At 30.1% G+C, this 27,984-nt stretch overlaps 2 protein-coding genes across 2 annotated transcripts; one reads left to right on the forward strand and one right to left on the reverse strand.

Annotated features, from left to right (window-relative positions):
- The first annotated feature begins 351 nt into the window (after positions 1 to 351).
- LOC117912570 lies at positions 352 to 3,137 on the forward strand. Its single transcript, XM_034827208.1, has 5 exons — positions 352 to 548; positions 926 to 1,152; positions 1,845 to 1,925; positions 2,009 to 2,359; positions 2,883 to 3,137. Exons 1-5 carry the CDS (start codon positions 404 to 406, stop codon positions 2,982 to 2,984), a joined length of 906 nt encoding a protein of 301 aa, XP_034683099.1. The 5' UTR covers positions 352 to 403; the 3' UTR covers positions 2,985 to 3,137.
- Positions 3,138 to 3,371: 234 nt separating this feature from the next.
- LOC117912569 (aspartic proteinase-like protein 2) lies at positions 3,372 to 16,018 on the reverse strand. The gene is made up of 10 exons (XM_034827207.1): positions 15,592 to 16,018; positions 13,572 to 13,701; positions 13,150 to 13,394; positions 11,526 to 11,750; positions 9,704 to 9,866; positions 9,541 to 9,614; positions 8,649 to 8,739; positions 7,752 to 7,827; positions 5,937 to 6,008; positions 3,372 to 3,690 (listed from the first exon to the last, which is right to left on the reverse strand). Exons 1-10 carry the CDS (start codon positions 15,816 to 15,818, stop codon positions 3,539 to 3,541), a joined length of 1,455 nt encoding a protein of 484 aa, XP_034683098.1. The 5' UTR covers positions 15,819 to 16,018; the 3' UTR covers positions 3,372 to 3,538.
- Between the last annotated feature and the right edge of the window lie 11,966 nt (positions 16,019 to 27,984).

Below are 27,984 nucleotides of genomic sequence, written 5' to 3' on the forward strand. Positions count from 1 at the left end.
AGATTTTGTTATTAGGCTTCTTTGATATATTTATTTATTTTCCAAAGTTAGTGCCTTCATTAGTGATCGATTTTTTTCGCTAAGTAACTCAACAATCAGACATTTGAGAATTTTCCTTTTTTGTTATAAATATAAATTTAATTTAATAAGATTAAATTATTATTTTTTTAATATAATAAAATTACATTTGATGCAACGATGAATTGCAAAATAGTATTCCAATTTAAAATTGTGCCAAGAACCCACCTGACGTGGCAAGGTCTGATTGGACCATGCACAAAATCTCCAACCTCACACAAACATTATCACAGAAACCTTATCCGCCAAAGAAAAAATAATCACCCAAAAAAAAAAAAAAAACAGAAAAAGTTCCATCCAAGTGAACCCAGATGATGGTGGCAGAATGGGCACTTCTGCAACCACCTTCTCCGCCGCCGGCAGCCTCTGCCGGCCATTCAGCTGCATTCTCTTCTCTAAGCAGCCTCCCACTGCCTCCTTCCTTCTCCACCACCACCATCACCACCTCCACCACCCATTTCCATTGAAAGGTTCTTCTTCCTCTCTGTGCTTCTTCTTTATCTTGCTCTATGAGTTTGAGTTATTACATGATTAGAATGGGTGGGAATAAGATGAGAGTTCAATTTATCTGGACAGTGTTACCAATGAATCAATGTTTTTGCACCGGTAATTTTTCTAATTTGGATAAATACCCATTGAAAATGTTTGAAAAATGGGTTGGATTTGGCTGAATGATTCAGAAAAATGAAAAGGGTTCGTCTCAAATTAGCCAACGACCAAGCAATTTGAGTCTCTCTGTTTTTTGGGCTGCAGTTGGTTAGAAGCCATGGCTAGAACACAAATCCATTTTAATGGCCACTGGTTCATCAACCACCCAAATGACTTAAATAGTTGGAATGATGTGCAGTTACAAATGATTCAAATAGGAGGACAGCAGAGGTGTCAATAGAAAGTGAAAGATCAGAGGCCGATAAGATTGTGGATGGAATGGACTTTGGGGAGCTCTGCAATGAGTTTGAATGCATCAGCAGCCCCCTTGTGGAATCCACGGCCAGGCAACTCGCCCGCGACATTCTAGAGCTTCGTGAAGGCAACCGCGCCCTGGGAACCTTTGCGGTTTCAGTCAAGTACAAGGTATCCCTAGAATGCTCCTCTCTCCTCCCCTTCCTGTCCCTTTTATCACATTTGCATTATGTTCACATGAAATTTCTTTTAGTTTATTTGATAATGTTTTCAAAAACAGTTTTTGAGAAGGCATTTGTTTTTCGTAGGGTTCTTCGTTCAAACAAGGAAACCTAACCTTGTCCTACTTTAGGAACCTTAAGATTGGATACTGGGTCTTTTTCTTCAGATTTTGTTTCAAATGGGGTGAAATCTTCCTTCTTAAACAAGTCAGGTGGCCTTAAGGGGCATCAAAGCTAGGTATTGCTGTCATTTGAGTAGAGAGGGCCTTACCTTTCACTTTTTATTCTTGCTTTCTTCGATTAGTATCTCATCCTTCTTTGTACTTGTTTTCGGTTAGTAGTATAATTACTCAAGAGGAGAAACCTAAGTTACATGTGGGGAAGTTCCATTTTCAGTTGATACATGGGACACATTCCCTATCAGAGGCAACCTCATGTCTCTGCATATTGTGCTGAATGCAAGACTCTGTCACCATTAACGCTTTTACTTCCAAACCCACTTCTTTCGGTTCATGAACATGTAACCTACCATAGACCTTGGCGTCCAGTACTGATCATTCCTAAGCTCCATTCAAATGATTTATGGTATATACCAGTTTGCTTATTAGTAGAATGGAACTGGAACTTTCTTTCTAATTGCAGGACCCAGTTAGAAGTTTTACGGGTCGTGAGAAGTACAAGAGACGGCTATGGGTGACCGATGCTCTAGATGATCCGTCTGTGGTGAGGAATGAATTCTAGGTTTGCTTTTGTCTTGCAAGATCATCAACTTTCATGATTTGTGTTGGATGAGATTTTTGTTACAGACTGTGCAGGAGATGGTGATGCTGTCGACGAGTGTGCTGAGCATCAAGTGGACGATCAAAGGGAAGCCTAAATCTCTACTGGCTAGTATTGGAGGAGATTTGATAATTAGAGTCAACTCCCAGTTCACTCTGAACCAGATAAGTGGCCAGGTGATTGAGCACGAAGAGTTCTGGGATTTATCAGCATCATCAACCATTGCTCAGGCGTATTTCTGGGCTTCTCGTCGCCTTTTTGCTGCAACTGAGGCTGGGAAAGATTTTGCCGACTCTGTCAAGAACTGGGGGAGCCGTCTTTCAACTGAAAAAGAAAACCTGGAAATCTATCCTGACCCTTCTGGTGATCCCACAAAGGTAACCAACCACCTACCCTTTTTCACTATCAATCAGAATCATTTGAGCGGCGTCTAGGTTCTTTTCCTGTTTGGAGAACTGTTTCTGAAACGAAGTTGAAATTTCTGGGAAAATCCATGTCCTATGAACTGCTCAAATGGCATATTTTCTCTAATTCAGATGCCTTCCAAACATTACGAAAGCATTTTTTCCCCCAAAAAAAACCTGAAAAGAAAACTAGATTTGGAAGTAATTTACGTGCATCCTATGATATTATCAAAGTTATAACAAGAACTCTAAACAATGACATTTAGTGTAAGACTCCTAAAGAATAGGGAGTGTTATGCAGAGAAAGATGGCAATTTCATTCATCAATATGACATATCCATGATTCTTGTACAGAAAGATGTGAAGAAAACCAGAAAGTAAGATAGGAACATAATGCATTATCTCATCTTAATCTGCATACTTGCAACTGAAACACGATGTTTATTTTCATTCATCCTTACTGGGTTTTGTCATTGCTTGCTTTGATTTGGTTCAGTTCTTCCAAAGAGATGACAGTTTTCAACGAGATTTCTATCAGATCGCACTGTTTCTAGCAGTCCTCTATTTTGTTGTACAGTTCCTGAGGACAACCTTGTAAAACCTGCTTATAATCTCCTTCTGTAATTGTAATAACCAGCATTGTATAACAACATTGTAACAATAAACATATAGGGATCACATTCCCTTTTTCTCCTACCGATTCTGTTTTATCCTAAACATTGGTGAAACTATTCTTTTCGCCAGTCGAATACAACTCAACCTCACTCATTTTTTCTTCTTGTTGTGAAGCTATCAATCCGACCCAAAAGCTTAGTCAGTGAGGCAATTGGCTGACAATATATACCAGACTCCCCATATTTGCATGAGGGTTGAAAGCTATAGTTTTGTTTTTCATATAATTTGGAAATAGGGTAGACTCCCAGGTAAAACAAAGAAATGGATAGTAGACCTCAAATTCAAAGAGTCACACCAAGGAACCCATATGGAAATTTGGCAAGAAAACTATCCTTTGGACCGTGTTGTGATTAGAAAAGCACAGTACACATGACTGAGGCATTGTTATAAACAAAAAATTATATCAAGCACGCATGTTGAAAAAACAAATTATGGTACAACAAAATCAATGGATGCCATCTTACTCATCCCAATGATTCAATATATAAAACTGTGAAGCATAGCAATTGGTAATAACAATGATATCAAAATGCTTCCACTAGTCAGACTGTAACTGGAAGAAAGATCATGGGCACCTACACGGAATACAGATCCAGAACGTTCATCCTTCACTTTGATGCTTGAAGAGCCTGCAGTCAATGATAGAAAGGTTGAGAGAGGCAGCATATTTCATGTAATGGGATCTCTATCTGACTGTCTTCAACATGTTCTTTATAATATATGGGTTGCCCCCGTGTCATTCATGTTCAAGAGTATAATCCTCTCTTTTCCACCAACTTAATTTGAAACTTTTTACAGGTATTGGTACATGATTGAGACACAGAGTAACTGGAGGTCAGAACCATTAAAGCTGTCCTCTTCAAAAACTATGGAGAATACAGACCTGGGTAAGAAATTGAAAATAACAAATCTGCACAAGGTTTTGAATAAACTGGAGAACGTTAGAAATACAAACCGTTTGTTTAACCAAAAGTTTTTACCGGGTCAGAAGGATCCTAACTTCTTCCAACCCAATTTCAGAACTAAATGAATATTATCATCCCATTCCAGAAGTAACCACAGCATGTTAGTTAGCAAGGGCTTCCTGTGTCATTTGGACAGAAGGAGAAGCATTTTTGGAGGGCTGAAACATATAATCTCAGTGCCTAAAGATCAGGCAGAGATTTGAGGCACCATTGACACACATGGAAGTTAAGCACATCTAAGAAGCAGTAAGTGAGAAAGCAGTAGAGAAATGAGATTCCTATAACGATGGTTCTCAACCAAGCTTTAACCTTTTCTTTGTCAGAGATGATGTCGGTGTCAATAGTATGCTACTTAAAAAAAAAAAAAAAAAATTATTTTTTACTGAAGGATGAAAGGTTACTAAAGGAGAAAGGAAGTGAGTATAAACTACATCTAGGCACCTCCTAGAAAAGGAAGAGGAACAAAAACAAAAAGGAGAGGAAGAACAAGAAGAAAAAAATCACTGAAATGAAGGCATACCAAAAGCATTCTGCAATGAGATCACAGCCTCAAGCTCAGAAATCCACAAAATGTGTTTCCCAATCTAGGAAACCAAAAGAAGAAACTGATGAACTATGAGATCAGTCTCACTTTGCTACCTTTGTTCATGTGGGAAGAGTTGGATGATAGCTAAATTCTTAAGTAAAATGGCTTGCAAATGCTTATAAGTTAAAAACAGTTGGATGATTGCTAAATTCTTAAGCAAAGTGTCTAGCAAGTGCTAACAAGTGTTAAAAAAATAAAAATAAAAAAAGATCTAGAAGCAATGTCCTACTTTAGGATAGGCTAGATATAAGGTATTATGAGGCTTGGGTTTAGGTGTGGGGAAGAGAGTCATTACCCTTTTAACACAAAGTCTGTAACTATATATAAAGAGATGATAGTAATGTTTTCATAACCGGAGATAATAGTAATGCTTTCATAACCGGATTAGTCATTGAACTGAAAAAGTTATTGGATCATGATTCATTGATTAAACCATAGTTTAATCGTGTTCGAACCATGATATCACCATAACATCATAAATATATATTATATATATTATTAAAATTAAAAATAATTATAAGTTTAAAATATATATGTAAATTAAGAAACTTAAAGATATTTTCATCTTGTTGTTTTTAACATTAAAATTAAATAATGATAAAGATAAAATTTAAATGTACCAATATTTATCATTTTATTAATCACTAAAGTATAATATTTATTCAAAAAAAATTTTTTCGATAAGTAATATTTATTCAAAATTGAAATAAAATTTTATAATTTAATCCATATTTAGCTAGTATTCTATATCTTAAAAATTACTACGTTGTTTTATCAAAAGAAAAAAATTATGTTTACATGCTATAACTAAAGGTGGATAAATTTATTTTAGAATTTCTCATTTTACATATATAGTTAATAATTGCCAAGCTAATACATAATACCTTATTTTATTAGTTGTAAGCAGGTTATTGGTGAACGGATCAATTTTATCAACTAAAATCACATGTCTTATGATTGTCAGCGCAGCCTAGTGGCCAACCAGCCTCTCTTTTGTCCAAGCAAACCTGCGTTCAAATCTAGCAAAAATAATGGGGGAAAAAAAAGGCAAAGGACCGACCACCATTGGGAAGAAAAAAAAGGGCAAAGGAAACTTATTTCTAGAGAGATGAGCTCGTTTTGTCAAAATCATTATTAGCAAATATAAATCACCAATAGCATTACCTATATTCAATCATACAAAACTCTAAAGGATCGAATGCAAACCCAAACACGAGAATAATGGCCCAAATGCAAGGAAAATGGCTTACAAGAAAAGGAGATGGGAGCTGGTCATGAAACCAAACAATAAATGAAAAGTAATGGAACAGTTCAAAATACTTACAGTTATATTCAACCCATCCAATTCCTTGCTTTTCAAGATCATATACAACAAGCTTATTTGATAGTACAAGATCTGCATTTAAGGAAAATGGGAAAAAATTAATAGATGAAATAACATACACAACCTGCCACATATAATATTTCTTTTTCCTTTTAAATGGAAATCCATCTGAATCAAATCTGGGTTTCAGTGGATTATGACTAGGTGGTGCCACCATTTTCAGACACAAATAAGATTCATCATGAATACTATATAAAAGGCAAATGAACAAGAATATTGAAAGCATCCTGGAAAATTAAATTTAGGATATAAGTCTTTGCAAAAGAAATCTGTCTTATTTTGATGATGAAGCGGCAATAGTACTGTGTCACATACAATAAACGAGATAGAGGTGTTTCCTCTATCAGTCTCACAATATTTAGAAACAAGCTTAGCACATTATTGCCTTTGAAAGTTTCCTAGCAACCATGAGGCAACACTTTTTGCCCCATCTTCCTCAACAGGACAATGGGGACGAGATATCAGTTCCCGATGTGGGAAAACCTTGTATTGTCCCATACAACTTCCAAAATGGCAGGTACATTGAGCATCTTCTGTCATTCAAAAATTAAAAAAAAAAAAAAAAAAACTATGACAGGTGAACACTATGATGACAACCATGTTGTGTAAACTAACAAAAACAAACAGGCCCACATGCTGGCAAGCTTTGGAAATCAAAGTTAGGACAACCAATAGAAAAGGCAGATGGGTACAGAACTATTGTGGAGAGTGTTAGTTTTCTAATATGTTTTAAGGAAGCATGGTAAAGCAATAAGAAAAGCACATGTCCATAAAACATGTATAGAGCCAAAACAAGGACATCGGGTTCAAATTAGTGAAGTGTTTCATGTTACTTTCTGAAAAGCACACAAAACAAAATGTGAGATGTAATTATTACAAATTAGAGATAGGACATGATGAAATAAAGTCAGCAGGGATGCTTTACTCATGCACAACAAAGACAAAGTCTCAGTCAACAAGGAAAGTTCCATAGTTCCTAGTTGAAATAAAGATTTTAAAATGCTTGATAAGAATTTATCCATCAATATATCCAGTATCTAGAGGTATCATTAAATATCCAACTTTCTTTACAAGAAATACTTGTCATATTTTTTTCCATTTCTTCACAATTCAATGTACGCATCAAGAGTATACCTTCTTATTTGAATTAATTTTCTTCCTAGCAATCTTTGCTTCTACATATCTTGTTCTGATGATTTGTCTACCTTTATTTTCCTAATAACAAACAAATATGGGTAGTTGTATCTATAACTGTTCAAATTCTGAATACTATAAAATTTGGTAACTTTCTCAAGGAAGCAAATTGGATTCCTGGTTTATAACTAGCTTTCTCTTATCCAGAACTTTATAATTTCCTTATCCAGAACTTTCAAATAGTCTTAAATACAACAGACTTATTGTGCAGATATAAAATGCATCACACAGGTATAGATATTAATCAAATTATTAGTTATTAGATTAACATACTTTTTCCAGTCACAGTGGATTATAGAAAAGTTCAGGAGCGTCCAGAGAGGCAAAGAAATTCTATATCTTGGAGAATAAATAAGATCACCTTTCCCAACACAAATCCAATGATTCAATTACATGACCCAGATGAACATGCCTAGGGAATATATTAACATAGCTGAACAAGTATACAATATATCCCAGATGAATGGTATAAGGCTAAATATTAGGCATCTAGCACAACAAGATTGATCAAGAAAATCACTACTGGAATTTAGAATTAACATGCAATTTTTAAATTCATACCTCCCAAAAGAGTCAAGTCCTTTCCATCCTTTGTTTGTGCCCCACTGTTCTGCCAACCAATACACCACTCAAACTCCTGCGCAAATATTGTAACAAACACATTAGTTGAAAAAACACTAAGGAAAAGCTTTGTCGTTTAATATGATTATGCCTTGTCCTTGACAATCATAAACAAAGAATAAAGAATTTTAGTTTCATACAAATTGTTGGCGCATTCCCTAACAGCTTTAGATTTTAGGGGGAGTGGTTGTTTAACATGGTATCAGGCTTTCAAGTGCAGGATAATGGCTTCAAGCTTCTCAATCTATTTGCTCTGCCTTCTGGTGTTCAAGTTGGTTTGTTAAGGACATGTTTGTCTGCCTCTCCAGTATGTGTAATGGTCCAAATCACAATGACAAATAAATATTTTAATAATTCAAACACTAATTATTTCCAAGAACCAAGAAAGCATGTGCCCTTCACATGCCATGATTTTTTAAGCAACTCAACCAATTCTAAGAATAATGCACACACAACAAGGTATACATTGAGGGATTTTTGGTCTTCCACCCGACTGAAGAAAGCTGGAAATCTTCCACTTGAGTCACAAAATTGGAAATCCTTTTGTTAACAGAGAGGTTAATTTTAAACCATAACTCTGGAAAGACTTCAGAATCCAAAGGTTTTACAAGAAGAAGCTTTAGAAATAAATATGAACCTATTTTTGCTTTGGTGTAAGCACAGTTTCAGAGCGACATGCTTGAGTTCATATTCAACTACTAAATTTTACACAAGATATGTATGCTATACAGTATTAGAATGTGAAGAACTTCAGAGAAACAACCTTGCAGGCACATCATAAAAAGAGGCATGACAGTCGAGGATTCTCACTTAAATTGTGGAACCCATTTCACTTACCTTAACTTGGAACAGATACTCATGAGGATACACTGTCAAAGAAATTGACTTGTCAAAATGAAGGGTGACAGTTGGAAATCCGTTATCGACACTGCAAGTGCATTGGAAAAGAATCAATAAGTAGGATCCTTGGAATACTCTCAATGTGGTAACTGAACTAATTGCTTACGTAACTCCACACGCACACAATACACTCAGAAATCATCTGGCTCCCGTTTAACCAAGGCAACTTTCAAGATGAAAATGAATATTATACTAAATTAATTGCTTATGTACTGGTACTACAGTACATGTATAATGCTACCAGTAGGAAAACCTATTCAAATGAAATGTCCTCGTTTAATTCACATAGCACAAGGTACATTCTTATTTAAGTGAAGAAAGAATCTTATGGCCATTATTATAGTCTTTATATCCAAGGTGAATTAGTTCATCTTTATTTAACAAAAGCACAATGTTTAAAATCATTGAAAGAGAGTTGAACAGAAGCTTTGAAGTAGCATGTTCTATGTCAACCAACAGAGTTCTTTGGAATTATAAGCTTCAGATTCCATTAACTGTTGCACTATGCTCATTTCTAATATCCTCTTGGGAAAGTTAGTTACTTTCTTTTTCTTTCCTGTTAAATCTCATTTTTAGGCGCAATCCAGGTATACTCCTTTGTGCATAGTTGTGGACCTTGTGGCCCCTCTAGAGGAGGTTTTTTAAGTATATTTTCTTCAACCATCAAACAAAGAGAGAGAGAGAGAGAGAGAGAACAAGTTAAAAACCCTATCACACCTCAAGCATAGCACCAAGAAAATATTCTAGATGTTAATATAAATTTCCAACTTGGACCACTGATAGCATATCATAAAACAAAAACTAGTGAAGAATTTGGTTTGGTCCTTACTTTCCAGTGTAGTCAAAGCATGTGAATGCTTGTTCAACAGTGTGTAGTTTCAAATCAGGCTGCTGAGACAAAATCTAATAAAGAAAGCATATATATGGTAAGAAGTCAGAATACAAACTTCATGCTTTGATTCTAATAAAGAACTTTGAAAGATGCCACCTACCTTTTCTATTAGTGGAACATAAACCTCCTGTGGGAAATAAGCCAAGGTTGTGCCACTGTCAATTATTGTGCCTTTCCGGTCACCAGATTCAAATGCATCTGAGGGAACGTCAAGAGGATCACCACCCACCTCAATTTCCTTCATAATAACATTGTAATGTGCCCTAGAGAGAAATAAAACTACAATCATGACAGAATTCATAAGTAAAAACCCAACCTAATTGAGGTGAAAAAAAACTAAAGCATCAATAAGAAAGGTATTAGAACAAATTACTAAATGCATTAACAATGAATTCAGCCTTTTAAAGACGTGACAAAGAACTTCACATTACTAATAGAAAAAATACAAGGAATTCAATTCAAAATTAAACTGCCCATTTTAGGTAACTAGGCCAGGACCAGGCAAATATCCTATAAATATTTATAAACATGTACTAACACTACAAGCAATAAAAATGAGATCAATACTAAAAGGTAGATTCAGTTCGACATACTTTATGACAAAGTATTACAAATAAATGCCAATGTCTCCTTTCTTTTCAAGCACATCTTACTAATCATATTTTCATAATTTCTCTTCAAGCACTCCAAACAATTCATCTACCAAGTAGTGGTGGAATTTTAAGACACATGGGTAGTATGCTGATAACCCTGATAAGCAGACATCAGTTAAGTTGAAGGAGGACAAGTACATGGTTCCAAAAAAATCTCTTATTCTTCTGTTTTTATCCTCATCCGTTTGCTTTCATCAACAACACTTTCTGATTTTCTATCCAAAAGAGGAAAAAAAAAAAAGGAAGCTGAAAAAAATTTTGTAATCTAAGTGGTTAATTATTTCAAATTGCATTACAAAGATATAACCTTAAAAACATGGGTAACTAGGCATCTGCTAATAGTCAATTTCAAGATGGAACAAGGATACCTTATGTGACCATAATCCCTCTACATAGGTTTAATACCCAAAGGAAGGAAAGAATCAGTTATTTCTCCAAGTAGATGCATCATGTACAGAAAAATTAAGGAGACAACTACAACTATCACTTCATTGACCTTTTTCTGAATAAATGTTGTCATACAATTTCACATTTATCCAGTCTTGGTTATGTAGCCCCTCAAGATATATGTGTCAACCCCAAATTCTAGCAGTCCAAGTCTCTAAGAGTCAGCCCACAAAAGGAACAGTCCAATAGAACGACCCAGTGATGGCACTAATAAGGTAGAACCATCCAGGGCTACAAAAGAGGAAAATATAAGGTCAACGTTAATCGCAAATCTGCTGCCATGACTCATGGACCCATTCAAAATGACATGAACCTGATTGTTTCGTCTGAAGTGGGTCTTGATTTGGTTTAGGTAATTTTACCATCTTATTCATCACACTATCTGCTACACAAACATGATCCCTTGTATTTTTTTACCTTTGGCTTCAATCTGGTTGTCCCCATCTCATTCATTTCATGTTACAAAATTAGTTCACTTGACATAAAAATCATGGTAACCACTCGAAGGGGTTGGATGATTAATATGCTTTCCTTCTACGTGAATGCATTCTCCATCCATATCTGTGCAGATAGGAAAAGAATAAGGCATATTTTCACACCCTATGTCATTAACAAATGGAAGGAAATGAGTAAAAGGGGGCAAAAGCTATTCTAGATATTTGATTGTATTCGTTCACTGAACTGCAAACTTAGAGCTTTTCTCAACATAGATACTAACATTTTCTATGAACAGGGCAGCTACAGTGAAATCATTATGAACCCAATTACTTAAATAACTCAAAATATTGAAAGAAAAGTAAAAAATAAGATAGCATCACATACTGATTTTGTACCAACGGGGTTAAGTTTACTTTTGGTTCCACAACTTCTCCAATAGCAAAAATTCCACCTCCATCTACATTATCCAAGCAGTGTGAAAATACTTTTTTCACCTTTCCAGATGAAGCTAGCTGTGAAAGCATAGACGAATTTGATTGTCCAAAACCAAGTATTCCATCAAGTGCTTCAGAAGATGAGCCTAGCTCCCCAGATTGTTTATTTCCACATCTAACTTGGAAAAAAGATAACATAATCAATATAAGCAGAAAATAATTCATGCCATCTAAAAAAGCAAACAAATAGGTTCTGTGCGGCACTGCCAAATTGAAAACTTGTAATGAAGCATGCAAACACATTTAGTGAGAGAAGAAGGCAAAATTTAAAGATTATCATGAGAATTATCATGGGTCTCAGGATAGGAAAGATAGTGTTTGAAAATTTAAATATTAGGTTGACTGTGACAGTATGATAGCTACTCGCTACTGGAGGAAAAAACCCAATGAATCTAGGAAAGGTAGTTTCTATGGATCATGCAAGGAAAGAATGCAGGCTGCACTGAAATAGATAAATTTTTGGGGATGATTAATTTTTGTTCCAATGACAAAAAACTAGAGACATTTTAACTAAACACTGTCAAGTGTCTTTCAGAGGAAGCACCTCATACAAGGTATTATATCCAACTTTTGCATTGATATAGGACTTCCTAGTTTTAATCTGTACATTATAACACTAAATAGAATGACCCTTAAAAAGTACGAGGAAATAAAATTCTAAGTCCTGGATTATTTTTTTCCTAGTTTTTTTTTTTTTTTTTTTTTTTTTTTTTAAGAGAAGCTGCAATCTTTGCTGTTACTTGTTACAGTACTTGTTATATCCAAAAGGGATGGTTCTTGTGGCACGAAAAGCAGTACTGCCTCCACAAAGAAAATAACAGTTTAGTTGTCTTCTCACAGAAATCATATCTTCTAAATGTTTCCCTTTTTTTTCCAAGAGGCAAAGAGGATATTTCTAAAGAAAAATGCTGAAAGGGGGAACAAAGCCCTTGCAGAGTGGTACAATCTACATGTTAGCATATATAACAGTCATAATCAAAGCTAAATAATCTGGGCTAGAGAAGTGGATATGATTAGATGCATAGAAGCTTAACGATGAACAGAATACAGCCTCCAGGATATGGTAAAGCTTGCATGCATTGCTAGTCATGCTATTTGGCTCAGCAAAAATACACCTAACACAACAATATGGGTGTAGAGTAGTTAACCATTTCAAGGGAGTTGCTTTGTGGTTTATTTGGTAATATCCATGGCCACGACTATGGCACTTGAAGCCTAGATGAAGCCCTTTCATGAGACCAATACTAAGCATGATATAAGCTTATTACAATTGAAAAACAATTGTTCTTATCCCAGCACCCTATCTGCCAGTTCCATTTTTTTTTTTATATGATTGGTCTTTCATTTTTTTTCTTTTCAAAAACAGATCATGGTATCCCTGCTTGAAACACATCATATGCCTTTTAAGTTACATTGTCAACACTGAACCACTTTACAGCTCAGACATGCACAGAACCTCTCACATTCATTCATAATGTGACACTGAGGTGTCTTATAGAAGAACCATGACTCACCCGAATACTACAGTCCCATTAGTTGGTGTGGTTTGAAAGTTTCCTGAAATTCTGTTGTATTGTACAAAATCTTGCACAAAGTAGCCTGTGGTTGAGCTCCCATCTCCATAAAGAACACTGTATAGACATTGCAACCCCGGTTTGCAACCAGGTAGTGGACCATCATATAAGGAACAAAAATTATCATCACAACCAACTGCATCTGAAGTTGTAGAGGCTTTCATATCATATAGAGTTAGATCAACCTGTAGTACATTTTGGGGCAAAAGAAAATCATGAGAAGATCAAACTTTGAAATCATTCAGAAAAAATATCACAACTGTAAATTAAAATTTGAACATTATATAGGTAAATGTTAGAGTTCTGACTTCAAATCTAAAATCAAAAGATCAAATTCGAGCCGTAAAGTTAAAGATGCATACACCAAGGTCGCTTTTTGTGGGACATCTGTCACATCCAGCACAATTAACCCATAATATGTCACTTCCTGTATCAACTTGCACGTAATAGTCCTTTGATGGAGTTCCAATCCCGATTTTAGCAAAGTAGAGCCTATATCAATCAGACCAAACATAAGAAAAACAACAAAAACTTTTTAATTATTCAGTAAATGAAGGAAAAAATAAAAGAAATCAAAATTTTGCATCTCCAAGGTCTCATTATTGAAACCAAAATAGACATAGAAAATTCCCCTCAAATAAGCCCTAATAAATTTGTATAGCTTACTTAGACCAGTCTGGGTTTTCAATTTTCTGGAAATAAAAACAATATAAATTTCAAATATTTACTTTCTTTTCTTTTCTTATGTAATGGAGACAAATAGGAATTGAAAAATAAATACCAATAAAATCCAAATTTCAAACACCAGAAAAGCAAAAACTCAGTATTGGATCTAAGCATTGAGTAAAAAACAATCATATAACATTTAAAGGAACGGTAACCGATACTAATTAAAATCGTAACAAAACTTTTGAAAAAATAAAACTAAACATGTTGTACTCCAAGAATCAAAAAATTAAAAGATAACTGTACTCATATTGATCAAAAATCACAACAAATTTCAAGACTTTTAAAAGAAAGAAAGAAGTTTTCCTTAAAATAAATAATTTTATCCAAAATTAGTCACAAAAACCAAAATTGCCAGGCAGCCATGAAATTCTATCTGTAACTAACAATCCAAGAAGAGGATCCAAACATCAAGTCAAACAACTATATTATCATTAAAACTAAGAAAACCAAGTAAGGATAAAATAAATAAATAATAAAAAATAAAAAAACATAAGAAACTTTGATTTAAAATAAAAAAGAAATAAACTCTCCAAAATAAAAATTCATCGAAAGCACCCAAAATTTAAAGATCAGGAAGAAAAAGAAGTCACATAAATTCCTCTCAAAACCATAAATTTTCAGTGAATGAATGTAAACAATCATATCAAACAACGGCATACACCATCAAAACAAACATAACCGAATATTAATCAAAACCATAAGAAACTAAAATTAAAAGGATTGTGAAAGATGCACCTCCACACACCAAAGAAGAAGAACATATCATAAAAATTTCATATCTTCAAGAATAAAAACAAATTATCCTCAAAAGAGATAATTCAAGCTAATAGTCTATGTCAGAACCAAGAAATTGATCCAAACAGGTCAAACAACTACATAAGAAAATAAATTTCATTTAAAATTAAACCCACTTCCAAAAAATATTTTAACCCATAATTGAAAAAAGAAGAACAGCCAACATAAATTCGCCTCAAGAGAACCAATTGTTTTAGCTAACAAACAATGGACTTAATCAAGACAATCTAATCAAACAACAAACTATATCATCAAAACAAACGCAACCCAATATTAATCAAAACCATGAGAAAAATAAAACTAAATAAAAATTAATTAAAGACCTGTGATTGAAGAAAGAAAAACAACCCACAAAAGTCGAGTACAAAACCAAAAACTTTCGAGAAATAGGTTCTTATCATCAAAACAAACACACTCCATTACTAATCAAAGGCCCAGGAACTCAAAATTCATTAAGAAAATTCAAAAGAATTAAATTAAAAGGACCCATAAATTGAAGAAAGAAGAACAACCGACAAAAATCAATTACAAGACCAAAAGCTTTCTAGAATGGGATCTTAGGTACATATATCGTCAAAACAAACACAACCCATTACTAATCAAAGCCACAAGAACCCAAAATTCATTAAGAAAATTAAAAAGAATTAAACCAAAAGGACCCATAAATTGAAGAAAGAAGTACAACCCACAAAAATCAATTACAAGACCAAAAGCTTTCTAGAATGAGATCTTAGGTACATATATCATCAAAACAAACACAACTCATTACTAATCAAAGCCACAAGAACCCAAAATTCATTAAGAAAGTCAAAAAGAATTAAACCAAAAGACCCAACAATTGACGAAAGAAAAACAGACCCAGCTTCGGAAGGATGACCATTGCCACCCAAAGGTAGATCCACAGCCGAAAGAATTCTACCGTGACGGCGAGTGTCATGTGCCCTGAGTGCATTCAACGACTTCCCACGACCCTTGAACTTGTGCTGCACTCTGAAAACCGCATTCCCGGACACAATTGTGGGCAGGAACAATGCCAATAAGCAAAAGCACAACACCCATCTGCCCAGATCCATCTTCATCACCATCACGGTAGATTTATTGAAAAAATTCAAAAAAAGATAGAAACTTTTATAGTTTCTCCCACTTTTATTTTGGGAAAATCGTGGGGGTTTTATGGTGAGAAGAATTGAGAAGTGGGAGATTGAGCAGGGGAAGTCGGCATTGCGCGTTTTCAACGGCAAATAACAAGTTATTATTTAGATAACACGTCGGCTTTTTTCTCTCTCTAGAAATAGGACATCTCGTTTGGACTTCATTTTCCGTGTTGCGGTGTGTTTGTTTCTGGTTTTTTTTCTTTTTCAATTTTTCCCTCTTTCCCTACTATTCATCTCCATTTTCCCCGAAAATTCTATGTTTCGAGATTTGTTTTTTTAATTTATATTATTAAAGTTTTTTATGAAATAATTTAATGTACAAAGTAGATTGATTTCCACGAAACCCTGACTTTGAAAGCTGGTGATAGGACAAGTAAAATTTATCTTTATTAAATAATTATTATTTTTTATATTTTTTATCATAAATTTTAAAAACTATTTTTAATAAAAAATTATAAATGGTTTTCTTATTATTAAAAATTATTTTTTTATTTTTAATAACCAAAAACTATTTTTAAAAATATTTAGTAAACACAAAAGCATATTTAGTAAAAGATTTAAAATGTGTTTAGAAGCTTTAATTAAATTTAAAATTATTAAATATAATGGTTTGAAATTAATTTTAAAATTATTTAGCTCAAAAGGAAAAAAAATGAGGATATGAAATTGATTTTTTTTTCTTACAAATAACAAAAAATACAATCAAATAGAGGCTCCATGTTAGTGTGAGGAAATTTACTCCTTACTTAATCTACAAGGTTTTGACTTTTGATTCCCAGAATATAATTGTTTTTTAGAAAAATGTCGAAATTAAAAGTAAAGTACATTTGAAATATGGTAAAATATAAACTTAATTTCTGTTAGTCAACTATTTTTTAAAACCGTTTCTATTCTTATTTTCTATTTTTAAAAAATATTTTAAATTATTTATCATTGTTTTCACTTATTATTTAATAATTATATAAATATATAAAATAATTTAAAATAATACATTAGACATAAAAAAAAAAATATTTTTAAAAATATTAAAGGCATATTAGAAATATTTTAGATTTTTAAACAGATTTTTATTTTACGAACATCAAAAGAGAGTTTAAATTATTCTAAAAAATTGTTTTTCAAACTCGTGATGAAAATTATGACTCTTCTTAATCATATTGATAATTTTTTAAGTTGTATAATTAAACTATCGTGTATAGATCATTTATAAATTGTATTAGAATAGATTCTCAATTTTGATGTAGGTTATCGTGTTCGTATCATTATAAATAATATTAAAGCTGATTTCTAACTTAGATGTGAAACTTTGATTTAAAAAAAGAAACTTTTAAAGAAAAATGTGAAACAATTTTTATGTATTATTCGGACACTTAATTATTTTAGTATAAAAAAAAAAAAAAAAGTGTTCTCCATGTAAAAAGTAATAATTGTAAAACCCCAAAAAGACTTAGAATTTAAAAATGACATAAATTTATACTACCAATAATTCCTTCCCAAAATAAAATATTTATTAGTTTTTAAGGCCTAGAATGGAAAGAATTTATTGTGCTTTCAAACAGTTCTTACCCAACCAGAAAGAAGGGGGGCTGGATTTTAGGATGGAGATGGACCCCATAGAGAGACAGCTCAATGGTTTATTGGTGGGTTCCATGTGGCTCATGCGTCTCTCTCTCTCCCCTTTTGTTTACTTGGGTTTTGACACTTAATAATTCACGTGTTCCCACCCCCATTATCAATAATTCTCTCTTCACGTGTCTTTCTTTTGACCCCCCTATCCCTCTTCTTCCAAACCCCACACCTTTACTCTCTCAATTCCATTCATTTTGAGTTTTGACTTTTGGGTTAGAAAAAAATGTTAAATAAAGTATTGAATTTGTGGATTTTCGAAATAGATTCCATAAATTATCAAAAAGAATAATTCGAAGATGATAATGACAAGAAAGGATGACTCATCAAATGAATTATTAGGAAAAAATTTAATAATTTAGGATGAAACCGTTGATAAGATTAGTTTCTAAAAAAAAAGGTCAGAGATAAAAAATAAAAATATATATATTTTAGGATGAAAATAATTTAATAAATTGTATATTATTAATATAGTGTAATCTTTTATATTAATATCATAAATTATTTTGTACGAACACACCAATTTAGTATATTAGTAAAGAATGATTTAATAATTTTTTATTTTTCATTGCTCTTTTGCTTAAGAGGGGTTGAATTTTTTAAAAAATGTAAAAAAGAAAAAAGAAAAATAAATAAAATGCATGTATATTATCAAGAAAAGTAGGTAAAAGAAAAGATGATAATAAATTAAAATAAAATAATTATATTTTTATTTTATTATAAGAATTAAGTTATTTGTAATATTCTCTTTATAAAAAAATAAAAAATTTGATATTTTTGTGGAGAATCCATTAAAATAAGAAATTTAATTTCTAATATATTTTGAATAAAAACCAAATTTAAGTTATTACTACGCATGTAAAATATAATCATATCAATTGCTCATGACCAAATAAAAACTTTGTTAGCTAAATAGAACATACAATTATTTTTCATGAGCAAATCAATTAAATATCACTCAATATTCCCTTGGTAGTATGGTATATGAAAAAAAAAATTAATGAATTAAGTTATGTTGTACCATATCGTAATGTTAATATATTTGTATTATAAGTATAATGTATTTGTGTCATATTTATATTTTATGACAAAATCAATAATTTTATAAATATCTATTTATACCCTATTAGTGTTATTGATGTTGTTGGTATTAACATATCATGCCAGCATATTAGCATAATTCACTCAATGCATAGAATTCTTTAATCATTTATATATATATATGTAAAAAATAGTATAAGTATATTAGGGAATTATAGTATGATCATACTATAAAATAAAAAATTATATAATTTTTTCTTATTTTATGATAAGAAAATAATTTTTTGAAATATAATTTTTTTCAAGTTTTTTTTTTTTCAAAAATTCTGAGATTTTTTAGAAAACTTGTAAAAAATTAATTTTCAGTATCTCTTAAATAAAAATCATACCATAAGGTTATTATTTTGTTTTATATATATAACATATAATTAAAAACTTTGTTACCAAACAATCATTTTTCACAAGTACCCATCAATGGAATATCATACAACTACTCATTTAGTAATATAATATGTGAAATTTTTTTAAATAAATAAATAAAATTAAATTATGTTGTAATGTATTTTAATGTTAATATATTTGTATTGTAAATATAATACATTTATGTGTACTTATATTTTATGACAAAAGTAAAAATTATAAAAATGCTTATTTATACCCTATTGGCATTGATATTAACATATCATATCAATATATTAACATTATTCACTTAATGTATTCAAATTATTTAATAATTTATATATAAGAAAAATAAAATTACAAGTCTTGTAAATTCAAATTAGTACTGTATTTTATTTTAAAAATGATTCATAATATAAGTATATTATGAAGTATAGTATGATCATAAAAACTATCACTTTTGTAAAAAAAGTTTAAAATTTTCCCAATCAGGTTTTGTTATAATGTATTGTAATGTAAGTATATTTATAATATTGTACCTATAATATATTTTTGTAGTACATGTACATATTAACATTGCCCATTCAATGCATTAAAAAAAACACTATACAAAAGAAAAACTATAGAAAAATCATATAATTTTTTAAAAATTATTTTATTATAAAAAATTAAATATTCTTCATCATTTTCTTATTCTTTTTAGATAGTTTTGATGAAAAAATAAACATTCTATCTTACTCAAAATCAATATAAAACCATGATTTTCTAATTTAAAATTATAATAAAAATAGAAATATGTAAAAAAGAAAATAATATATACATTAGATATTATTTTGAAAATATTTTTCAGAAATAAAAATTGGGTGTCAATAAGTGCCACACCTTATAAAAAAGTGAAGTGTTTTAAATGCTTTAAATTTCAATTTCAAAAGCTTTCAATTGAATAATATTTATGGTATTTTAATAATATCTTATTGTACGAAATGGACATGGAGAGAAACTAAAGTAAAAGACCTTTCCTAGTCATTATTACATCCACCTTACCCTATCTGATAAATCTCCCTTTCTTTTATCTTTTTTTTTTTTCATTTTAAAATTAAATTATTGAAAAAAAATAATGTGATTATATTTTCAAAATGCAGTTTGATTTTATTATAAATAAATAAATAAATAATAGGGTTCATGAATGAGAGAGAAAGGTCATGGTAATTATTTTAAAAAATAGTTTTTGAAAATTATTCTTTTTATAAAACAAAAATCTATTGAGAATTTCAAATATTTTTAACATGTTTTTAATATTTTTAAAATAATTTTTATATTTAATATTTGATTTTTAATCATTTTATATATTTGTATAATTATTTTTTAAAACATTTATTAGAAAATAAGTGAAAATGATAAAAAAAAAACTAAAAAAAAAATCATATTTTTTATTCTTAAGAATAAAAAATAAAAAACTGTTTTTAGTTATCAAACTTATTTTTTTATTTTTTATTTTAAAGAATAAAAAATTATTTTTAAAAACAGGCTCAAAATCTGTTTCATAATAGTTTTTATTTGACTATAAAATTTAATATGGAAATTCAAATAAAAATGGAGTATTGCATTAAATAATGTATTAAATATATCAACTTTGAGGCTCCACAAAAGATACCTTGCAATTCAAGTAATAGAGAACCAACTTCACCCCCGGCCCCCCCCCCCCCCAGCGTCCTTTTTATGGTACAAAGAAAATTTTTAAAATTTATGATAGAAAGTTGACTTTCGCAAGTCCCTCTTCGTGGAAAAGCATACATTTTCCTTGACTTATTTCTCTTTCACACGTCAAGAACTTGAAGTGTAACTTACTATATTTTCCTTCTTTATATATTGTTTACTTTTATAATAATTTCAAAATTTTCTTCTAAAATCCACCAAGTGAATAGAAAGAACTCATTTGCCTTTTTTTTTTTTTTTTTTTTTTTTTTCCTTTTTGGATATCCCAATTTTACCATTTTATACCGGTGATAATGGAAAAAAAAATGTTTTGGTATGGTACCAAAAAAAAAAAAAAAACAAAAGTGTTTTGGGGAATCATGTCACCTCCTCAAAGTGTTTTGAAGAAAGAAAATAATGGGAAAAAAAGAAGTGTATTATGCTATTTCCTTTGTTTCATAGCTTTAATATCTATACCCGTAGTGGTAACATTTACAATCAATTTTGTAACACCCCAAAATTAACTTTAGGAGCAAAATAATAAATTACAAAATAATTAATTAATTAATTAAACTTATTAAAGGTGAAAGAATCAATTTACAATTAATAATCTAGGTATAAATTAGATTTTTCAATTTTTTTTTTATTCAGAAAACCCTATTAACCAAAATTAGAGAATTGAAGATCGTAAGACTAGTTTAAAGTTCATATTTTTCTAGGTAATATTCTAATCTTGAATTAATATATTATATTCATTAATTAGTTCACGTTAGATATTATTTGAAAAAACTTTAATTTAGATTAATGTAAGTTTATTTTTTAAGATTAAAATATTGGAAAATTAATATTATGAGTTGATTTATTGTTGGAAATTGGAAAATTCTAGAAATTGAAAATTTTTAAATTTTTAGATGAAAAAAAAAAAGAAAAAAGAATCGTGACTTTAAGTATATTATAATTTATATGCATATAAAGTTTTGATGCATTGTGGATTGTGGATATATATAATATGTAGGGTATGGCATTGAGCGTGTGGGAAGAATGATTATGATGGGAATAAATAATAATAATAAATATAATATTAATAATAAATAAAGACATGTAAGGAGTGTGTTTGATGGTTAATATATGTATATATAATTATATTAACAATGATGGAGAGTTGTTGTGTATATAGGTTATGTCGGTGAAAAGAAAAAATTTAAAGAGAGAGAATAGAATATATTAATAAAAGGAAGTGGAGAAAAGTTTTTGGTATTATAATTATATTAATGATAGATGTAAGTTAATAAATAGCATAAAATTTAATTAGTGAAATAAATAGTAATTTAATTAAATTATATTGTGTCTCAAGAAATAAATTGCAAATAAATTTTAAATTTTATATGAATTAAAAATTTATTAATTCTTTTAAAATATGAATAGATTAAATTATCTTTTATAATTAAAAAAATATTAATTTGAATACCAAAAATTTGTAGGATTATCAAACCTATATTTTTAGACAAATAGTAATAGTTATTCTCTCCTATGTTATGTTAGATAAAGAGTAGACTTTTTAGAATTACTTTTCTCCAATGATTTTGAAAACTTCCTTTAAGGTAAAGGAAATTAATATAGATTTTGCAAAAGAAAATAATTATTTTATATATATTGTTTGAAATGTGTAATTGATATTTTTGCTTTTAAACATGGATCAAATATATTTTTGCATGGAAAAATGTGTTATAACATTTATTTTGTTTATAACGAAACACTCGGAAATATTCTACTTTTGTAAGTTGGAATAAATAAAATAAAGAATTCGACTATGGTTTGTTCAACTCTTGTCATCAGGATATAATAGTTGACTTTTCGATCCTTATCAATGAGATATAACAGTTGACCTTTACATTTATGTGATGAGAAATGTAATTGATTTTCCTTTAGGATTTGGTTAGAGGTTACTAATATTAGTAGTGTTTGGTTCCATCTACCTTAAAAAAGGACATTTGAGGCTAGCCACCCATTTGTGAAATCCCTTTTAACTAGACATTATTTATTATTTGATAATCGGAGTGAAAACAATTGAAATGTATTTGATTTGAAATGGATATGAAATGATTTTTGTATATATGAAAATGTTTGTTGAACAGTTTAAATGTATTAACATGTTTAACTCAAAAATTTTATAAATAGAGTATATGTTATATTTCATGTTTGTAAGTATAATTAAAAATATTTTATTTATGAAATTGTGTTAATATTCCTTATTGGGCTTTGAGTTCATCCCATTTATTGATAATTTTCTAGGTACCCTCAGTTTGGGTGAGGAGTGGAAATTGGCATGTTAGGACATTTGTTAAAACTCTCTTTATTTTTAGTATTATTTAGATTTTAAAATTTATTTCTTATTTGAATTTGGAGTTATTTGGACAATAACACTTGGTTTAATGTGTTAGTTTTTAAAATTGATATCTGAAGATTTTAAAATTTTTGTTCTACTACTCTAAACAATAATTTGGTAATTGGAAATAACTGGAAATTTTGGGCTTTGAAGTGTGAAATGACTGTCATGCCCTTAGAGTGAGTTTTAGGGCGTGACAAATTCAGTAATTGTTTCTTCTTGAACTTTCCTTTCTTCTTCGTGTAATTACAAATATTCTTATTCGAACTATTTATCTTTTATCCTTGAATTCTCATCTCGCAAAGAAAAAAAAAAAACAAGTGAAAAATGATTACTCTACAAATGACAAAATGATAGTTATGACTTAAAGCCTTTGGTTCAAACCTAACCTCTATCATAGAGTTTCTTTGTTATACTTTTATTATATGGATTCGCTTTATTAGAAAAATAAACTAATTTATTCCTTTTTATAATATAAATGTATTAAAAAAAACTCAATAAAAAAATTGACCACAACTCAACCAAATTCAACCTAAATTTGGCCTTTGCAACCTTATCAATCTTATTAATACAATTGATGTAAGAGGGTGTTTGTTTTTTTTTAACTTTTTACTAAAAATAATTTGTTTTTAGGCTTTAGATTTTTTTTTTCACTATTTGTTGTAAAGTTTTGGTCGAATAAAAAAAATTAAAATATTTTATTTTTTCTAAATGGAAAAGTAAGATATTGATTTTTCCTTATTTTTTAATACTTAATATAAATAAAATATTATAAAAACAAATGACTTAATACTTAATCCTATTAAATACTATTTAGTTTTAAGTTCTATTTAGAATTAAGTAAAAAAAATAAAATAAAATAAACAGCACCTAAGTCTAATATGACTAGTCCAAATCTATTCCAACCAATCTAAACTTAATTCGACTTTGAAAATATGTTAGGTTTAGTATTTTAAGTTAACGATATGAGTTAATGAGTTTTCAGATTGAGTATTTTTTTATTTAGATTGAATTCAAGATGGTTGTATATTTGATTCAAACCATCGAGATCAACCACACCTCATCTAATCATATAGAGAAAAGACTATAAAAAGGGTGAATGAAAAAATATATATATTTTTAACTATTTAAAGGCATTATAACAAATGATTGAATATATTTTATAATATAATTACATTTTAAATACTCTAGTAGGAGAAAGCTTCAATTGACATAGTCTAAAAGTGATTTTAACAATAATTTTTTAATATGTTTCTAGCATTTCTAATATTTGAAATATAAAAATTTTCAAGTATTTCAAAAATTAAAAACATTTTCTAAAATCATTATCAAATAGACTCTACATCTCCAAAAAAAAGAAAAAAAAAATCATATATAGTAATTTACTTTGGAACAAATCTTTGTGTCAATCTAATTTCAATATAACTTATTTTTAACAAAATAAATGAATTAATACACAAATAAGAATCCGCATATGTGTTTACTATTTATGATACCATTCTCTTCATATTTTTTTAATATAAAACTTTACTTTTTGAAAAAAAAAATTAAGAATATGAATTTTTTGAAATGGAAAGTAATAATAATAAAATGTACACAGTGTTTAATTTAATGCAAGTTTTTGGGAACCAAATCCCATCCCCCTTCAAGTGAGGAGGTGAGATTCTAAACTAGAAATTTCTTAATATTTAAATTAAATGGCTCCAAACATGCTTGTGATGCAATCCACATAAATAAATAAATAAATAATTCCCTCTTGAATATTCATCTTGAAATTTTAATTATCAATTTAATATTTAGAAATAATAAGCAAAAATTTAAGAAATATTTACCATAAAAAATTAAAGAAAAAAAAATGTTAAAAGATGGGAGAGGCCTCTACTTTTTTTACCCTAATTCACCTTTTCACGGAAATATTTTTTGTGGAAAAATGTTTTCTAACTAGGGTTTAGGTCAAGATATGATAATGATGGATTTATGTGGAAAAAATATTTTTAGACTATACTTTAGATTTAAATTAAATAATGTGTAATCATTCCTTTCTTTAGTGGAGTTGACCCTTAGCAATGCCAAGAAAAGGAAAATTCTCAACATGCTTACAAGGTAAAGAATTCTTCCTTGTGGGCACTTGGTGCAACACGTGAGGCATAGGAATAAGGAAAGTGCAAGGAAATAACACAAAAGGACAAAAACATTGGAAAAAAGAAAATGTAAAGTAAAATTAAAAGTAGATTTAAAATTAATGAATTATTTGTAAATAATGTCTCAAATTTATTTTACTTATTTTAATTTTTTAATAAAAAATTAACTATTTTTAATTATATTTTATTTTCTTTCATAATTTTCATTTTATAATGAAATATGAAGAAAATTATTTTTATTATCAATTATTTTTTTCTCTCCATAATATTTTTGAGGATTTAAACATAACCTATACGAAAAATGTGAGAAGATATATAATTGCAAGGGGATCAATCATGGTTGAAAGTGATACTTATAGTTTGTTTTGTAAAAACTCACACCCAATCGTATAGATATTGAGAAAAGGAACTCTCATAATTTTAAAACACGTCTATAAAATTAAGAAGAACTCATATTTATATAATGTTATAAACTTTCTCTCATATCTGATGTGACATATCATATAAACTCTTAAATCTTCAATATTATGTTCTTTGATCTCCCTGATATTCATGTAAACAAAAAATGTGTATAGTGAATTCAAGAAATCTAATTTATATAACTAGGGATTTTAACGCGGAAAGACTTTCCACTTTTTTTTTTCTTTTTTTTTTATTTACGATTTTACCTATAAAATTTAGTTTGGGGCATTACAATAGGATAACTAACTTTTATTTTCTATTAAGAGTAGTGTTGTATATTTTGTATAAGGAGACATATAAATAATGTAAATAATTTTTCCTCTAAAAAACTGACATGGTATCAAAGTTGGAAAAAATTTCTAGACCTCTCTCCACCCTCAGCCTTCATTATTGAGTTCATTTTTTGACCTTCATTGCTGGAAAACATTTCTTTTGTTGTCATCTTCCTCTCTTTTTAAGACATGGCAGAGGAGTTCCAAAAAGGATCTAAAGAGAGCTTTAAAGGATAACAACAGGATGGTGATCCAAGGGGGATAATCCAATTATGTAGATCACTACAGAGAAACTCAATGGAACAAATTTTCTTAAGTGCTCACAATCTGCAAAGCTATACATTAGGAGCTAGAAGAAGATGAGATATATTTTGGGCATCATCAAGAAGCCAAAGCCCACAAAGCCGGATACCATGGTACAAGCCTATCCATGATGGGGCCCTCGGTCCAGAAGTTTCTGCATTGAAGACTATCCATGATGGTACTCCACCTAGCTAATTATTTAAGCCTGCACAAAGAGGGAGTGAAGATAAAGATGATTTGTGGTGTGAATATTGTAAGAAACCAAGACACACTAGAGACCAGTGTTGGAAGTTGCATGGCAAACCTCAAAATAGACGAAAGGAGAAGAGCAATGAATCATTTCAAGACACCACAATGGTAGATATAAAAAGAGCTACTAAGGAAAAGGTGAACACTACATGAACATTAGAAAAGCTTCATTTCACTAAGGAACAACTTGAGATTCCTTCTTCTTCTTGTGCATTTGTAAAATCAGGTAACATCCATTCTACATTCTTAGCGTCTAAGATCAATTCAATAGATTCATGGATCATAAATTTGGGAGCTACTAATCATATAACCAATGATTGAGTCAAATTCCTTTTTGTCTTATAATCCTTGTTACAAAAAGAAAATTCAGGTGTCTATCACATATCTTTCTTTCTCCATTATTGAACCTTTCCTCCATACCACTTGTCCTAAAAATATCTTGCAATTTATTGTCAAATAGCAAGATAACCAAGTTTTGAATTGGTCTATCACATTCCATCCTAATTATTGTGTTTTTCAAGATCTAACTACAGGGAGGATGATTGGTAATGTCGAAGGAGTATGATTATATTTCTTAGATCCAAAAGAAAGAAAATATATTCAAGCCTTTATTAGTGAAATTTGTGGGAAACAAGAAAAAGAAATTTGGCTATAACATTATAGACAGTCATATGAGTTTCTTATCATTGAGAAATTTGCATCCTAAGTTATGTTTTACTCTAAACTTGTCTAAATTCAAGTATGAAAGTTACGAGCTTGCAAAAATCCATCATGTACCCTTTCCTCCAAATAAAAATAAAATAAAATTTTGAATTTCCTTTTTCTATTGTTCATGGTGATGTGTAGGTCCCTCTCATGTTACTTCTTTAGGAAGATTCAAATGATTTATCACATTTATTGATGATTGTACTAGTGTCATTTGGATTCATATTCTTAAAGATAAAAATATGAGATTGTGTATACTTTATAAGTTTCCATCAAATGATCAAAACCCAATTTGATGTTAATCTTCATATTTTTGGTAAGATAATGGGGGAAGAATACATTAATAAATTATGTCCTTGGCCCTATTTTCTTGAACATGAGATCATTCATCACACATCTTATGACAATACTCCTCAACCAAATTGAGTAGCAAAGAGGAAAAATAGACACTAGCTGGAAGTCTCTTGTGCCTTGAAGTTCTCTAGGAATGTTTCGAAACATTTTTAGGGAGATGTTATTCTAATTGTTATATACCCCATAAATTGAATGCTTTCAAAGGTCTTAACATCAAATTTAGCTATTGACACTCTAAAGAGTGTTTTTCCACACTCCAATCTCTTAGGATCTATTCCTCTTCGTATCTTTGGTTATGTTATATTTTGTTTGTACATGTTCATTCAAGAGATAAGTCTAAACTAGATCTTAGAGCTCTTAAGTGTCTTTTATTAGAGTATTCCTCAAACTAAAACAGATACAAATGCTACCACCCCAACAAAAAGGAAGTTTATTTCTTTAGATGTGATTTTTTGGAAAGATCA

This window comes from Vitis riparia, chromosome 4 (genome assembly GCF_004353265.1).
Source record: "Vitis riparia cultivar Riparia Gloire de Montpellier isolate 1030 chromosome 4, EGFV_Vit.rip_1.0, whole genome shotgun sequence".
NCBI lineage: Eukaryota > Viridiplantae > Streptophyta > Magnoliopsida > Vitales > Vitaceae > Vitis > Vitis riparia.

What these genes read in the sequence shown, in the direction of transcription:
- LOC117912570 (XM_034827208.1), top strand. Translation starts at nt 404, where the DNA reads ATGGGCACTTCTGCAACCACCTTCTCCGCCGCCGGCAGCCTCTGCCGG. An exon ending in CGGTTTCAGTCAAGTACAAG is followed by an intron (nt 1,153 to 1,844) that starts GTATCCCTAGAA and finishes TTCTAATTGCAG; the next exon opens with GACCCAGTTAGAAGTTTTAC. An exon ending in CTTCTGGTGATCCCACAAAG is followed by an intron (nt 2,360 to 2,882) that starts GTAACCAACCAC and finishes GATTTGGTTCAG; the next exon opens with TTCTTCCAAAGAGATGACAG.
- LOC117912569 (XM_034827207.1), bottom strand. Translation starts at nt 15,818, where the DNA reads ATGGTGATGAAGATGGATCTGGGCAGATGGGTGTTGTGCTTTTGCTTA. An exon ending in ACCCCGTTGGTACAAAATCA is followed by an intron (nt 9,867 to 11,525) that starts GTATGTGATGCT and finishes ATTTCTCTCTAG; the next exon opens with GGCACATTACAATGTTATTA. An exon ending in GGACTTGACTCTTTTGGGAG is followed by an intron (nt 6,009 to 7,751) that starts GTATGAATTTAA and finishes CCTTAAATGCAG; the next exon opens with ATCTTGTACTATCAAATAAG.